Here is a 2,436-nt window from a genome sequence, read left to right as displayed (position 1 = left end):
CCCTCCGGCAAGCACGCGAGTCCAATGACAAGACGGCTTTTTTCGTCCAGGCCGTTTACCTCGCGCTGCGTGACGAGAGAGCCCTGGCCAAGGAGCGGGGCGCATCGCTTCGCTCAACGCGCGCTCTCCGGTCTCGCCGCCACTGTGTGGTACGCGCGACAGTTGCCGTTTAAAAGGGAGGGTAGAATGGTCGAGAAGGTTATCGCCCCGTTCCTCCATCTTCCACACCAACACACAACTCCCCAAAAGGTAGTGGAGACCACGCCTAGAACATCGCAAACATGGTCTCGACTGTCCACGACATTGGCACCTTCACGGCGCTGTCCACACTCGTGGCCACCGTCTTCGCACTCCTCAAGGCCTTCAGCTATGTTCGCCAAAGTGTCAAGGGCCAGAAGCTGCCGCCTGGCCCGGCCGGCGTGCCTTTCCTCGGTGCGCGTCGTTTCCTCTGTTGGACGTAGACTTGGGATTCTCTCGATGCTGACTGGCGGTGCTACTGCTGCTGCTGCTGCACAGGCTCGCTGCCGTTCCTGACGCACTACCCCGAGATGGCGCTCGACAAGTGGGCGAAGAAGTTCGGGCCGCTGTACTCGATGTGGCTCGGCAACCAGCTCTTCGTCGTCGTCTCCGACCCGCAGGTCGTCAAGGACCTGGTGATCACGAACGGGTCGATCTTCTCGTCGCGGAAGGAGATGTACATGAAGTCGAAGATCATCTTCGTCCGCCGCGGCATCACCGCGACGCCGTACGACGAGACGTGGCGCAAGCACCGCCGTCTGGCCGCGCAGTTCCTGGGCAACAAGCAGATCTCGAACTACATGCCCGGTCTGATGCTGGAAGTCACGGACATGCTCAAGGCGCTGTACTCGGGCGGCAAGGCCGGCGAGGTTCCCGTCAACCCGCAGCCCCACGCTGGCCGCACGTCGCTCAACAACATCCTGACGATCGCCTTTGGCACGCGCACGGACAGCATCGACCACCCGCTGGTCGGCCACTGGCTCAAGCACTCTCGCGAGTTCATGTGAGTCTTTCTCTCTTTTCTTTCCGTTTGTTCTTTGCTCCTTTGCGACGAGGCTAACGATGTGGATGTGCGCACAGGAACTGCACGGGCCCGGTCTCGAACGTTGTCGACTTCGTGCCGTTCCTCCGCAACTTCCCCAACTGGACCATGGTCAACCGTGGCAAGCGTCTCCACCAGGGTCTCGTCGACACCTGCGGCGGCCTGATCAGCGACATCGACCGCCGGATGAAGGCCGGCGAGGAGGTCCCCGAGTGCATGGCCAAGTTCCTGCTCAGCGTCAAGGAGCAGGAGCAGCTCGACGACCTCGACATCATCTTCATCTGCTGCGCCTTCATGATCGGTGGTGTCGAGACCACGGCCGCCATCAAGCAGTGGTTCCTTGCCCACATCCCTGCCTTCCCTGAGATGCAGAGGCGCGCCCAGGCTGAGATCGACCAGGTCGTCGGCCGCGACCGCGTCCCGGTCGCTGCGGACGAGAAGAGCCTGCCGTTCACCCGTGCGATCATCAAGGAGATCGAGCGTGTGCACAACCCGTTCTGGCTTGGCACGCCGCACAAGAGCACCGAGGACTTTACCTACCAGGGCCAGTTCATCCCCAAGGGCACTGTCGTCATCATCAACGCTGTGAGTAGCTATCTGGCTGTCCGGCTATCCAGCTTGGCCTGGTGTCTCCGCAGAGTGCACATACTGACACATCCGCGCTCTTCTAGTACACGATGCACATGGACCCGAAGCGCTACCCCGAGCCCGAGAAGTTCAACGTGAGTCCTGCTCTCCTGTGACGGCGCACCGCACATACGCGCAGACACTGAGCACGTCTCTGCACTCCTTTAGCCCGACCGCTACATCAACGATCACTACACCAACACCGAGTCTGCCAACCTCGCGGACCCGTACCAGCGCGACCACTGGATGTTCGGTGCCGGGTATGTCTCCTCCTCTTCCTCTTCCTTCCGCTCCTCCTCTTCCTCTTCCTCCCGCTCCCACTCCCGCTCCCGCTCCCACTGCTCTGCTCCGCACGACACTGTTCACTGACAACCTGCTTCGCAGTCGCCGTATCTGCCCCGGCATCCCGCTCGCCGAGCAGGAGATCTTCCTTGCCATCGCCGGTCTGCTCTGGGCCTTCAACATGGAGCAGCTCCCCAACGAGCCCATCGACCTGACCGAGTACGACGGTCTGTCGGGCCGCTCGCCCGTTCCTTTCCGCATCAAGATGACTCCCCGCGACGGCCGCGTCAAGGAGGTCCTTGCTCTCTAAATTGGCCTGTGAACTGCCACCGCCGCAACTGCCGCCGAACAAAGGACCGGTGGAGCAGGCGGCGATCCCTGAAAGGCGCAAGATGGCGCATCTGTATCACTTATATCTGTACCAGTTTCTCGAATGGGGTCTCATTAGATATAGAGTAGGACTGTCT

General features: G+C 61.1%; 1 protein-coding gene across 1 annotated transcript; it reads left to right on the top strand.

Annotated features, from left to right (window-relative positions):
• Positions 1 to 281: 281 nt before the first annotated feature.
• PHACADRAFT_203097 (uncharacterized protein) lies at positions 282 to 2,279 on the top strand (the record flags this gene model as incomplete). Its single annotated transcript, XM_007403172.1, has 6 exons — positions 282 to 432; positions 517 to 1,021; positions 1,099 to 1,645; positions 1,732 to 1,782; positions 1,856 to 1,947; positions 2,072 to 2,279. The coding sequence occupies 6 exons, from the start codon at positions 282 to 284 to the stop codon at positions 2,277 to 2,279; spliced, it is 1,554 nt and encodes a 517-aa protein (XP_007403234.1).
• Positions 2,280 to 2,436: the final 157 nt, after the last annotated feature.

Source organism: Phanerochaete carnosa (assembly GCF_000300595.1).
Source record: "Phanerochaete carnosa HHB-10118-sp unplaced genomic scaffold PHACAscaffold_831, whole genome shotgun sequence".
NCBI lineage: Eukaryota > Fungi > Basidiomycota > Agaricomycetes > Polyporales > Phanerochaetaceae > Phanerochaete > Phanerochaete carnosa.
Note: the sequence above shows the minus strand (reverse complement) of the source record. Positions and strands in the feature narration are given on the sequence as shown.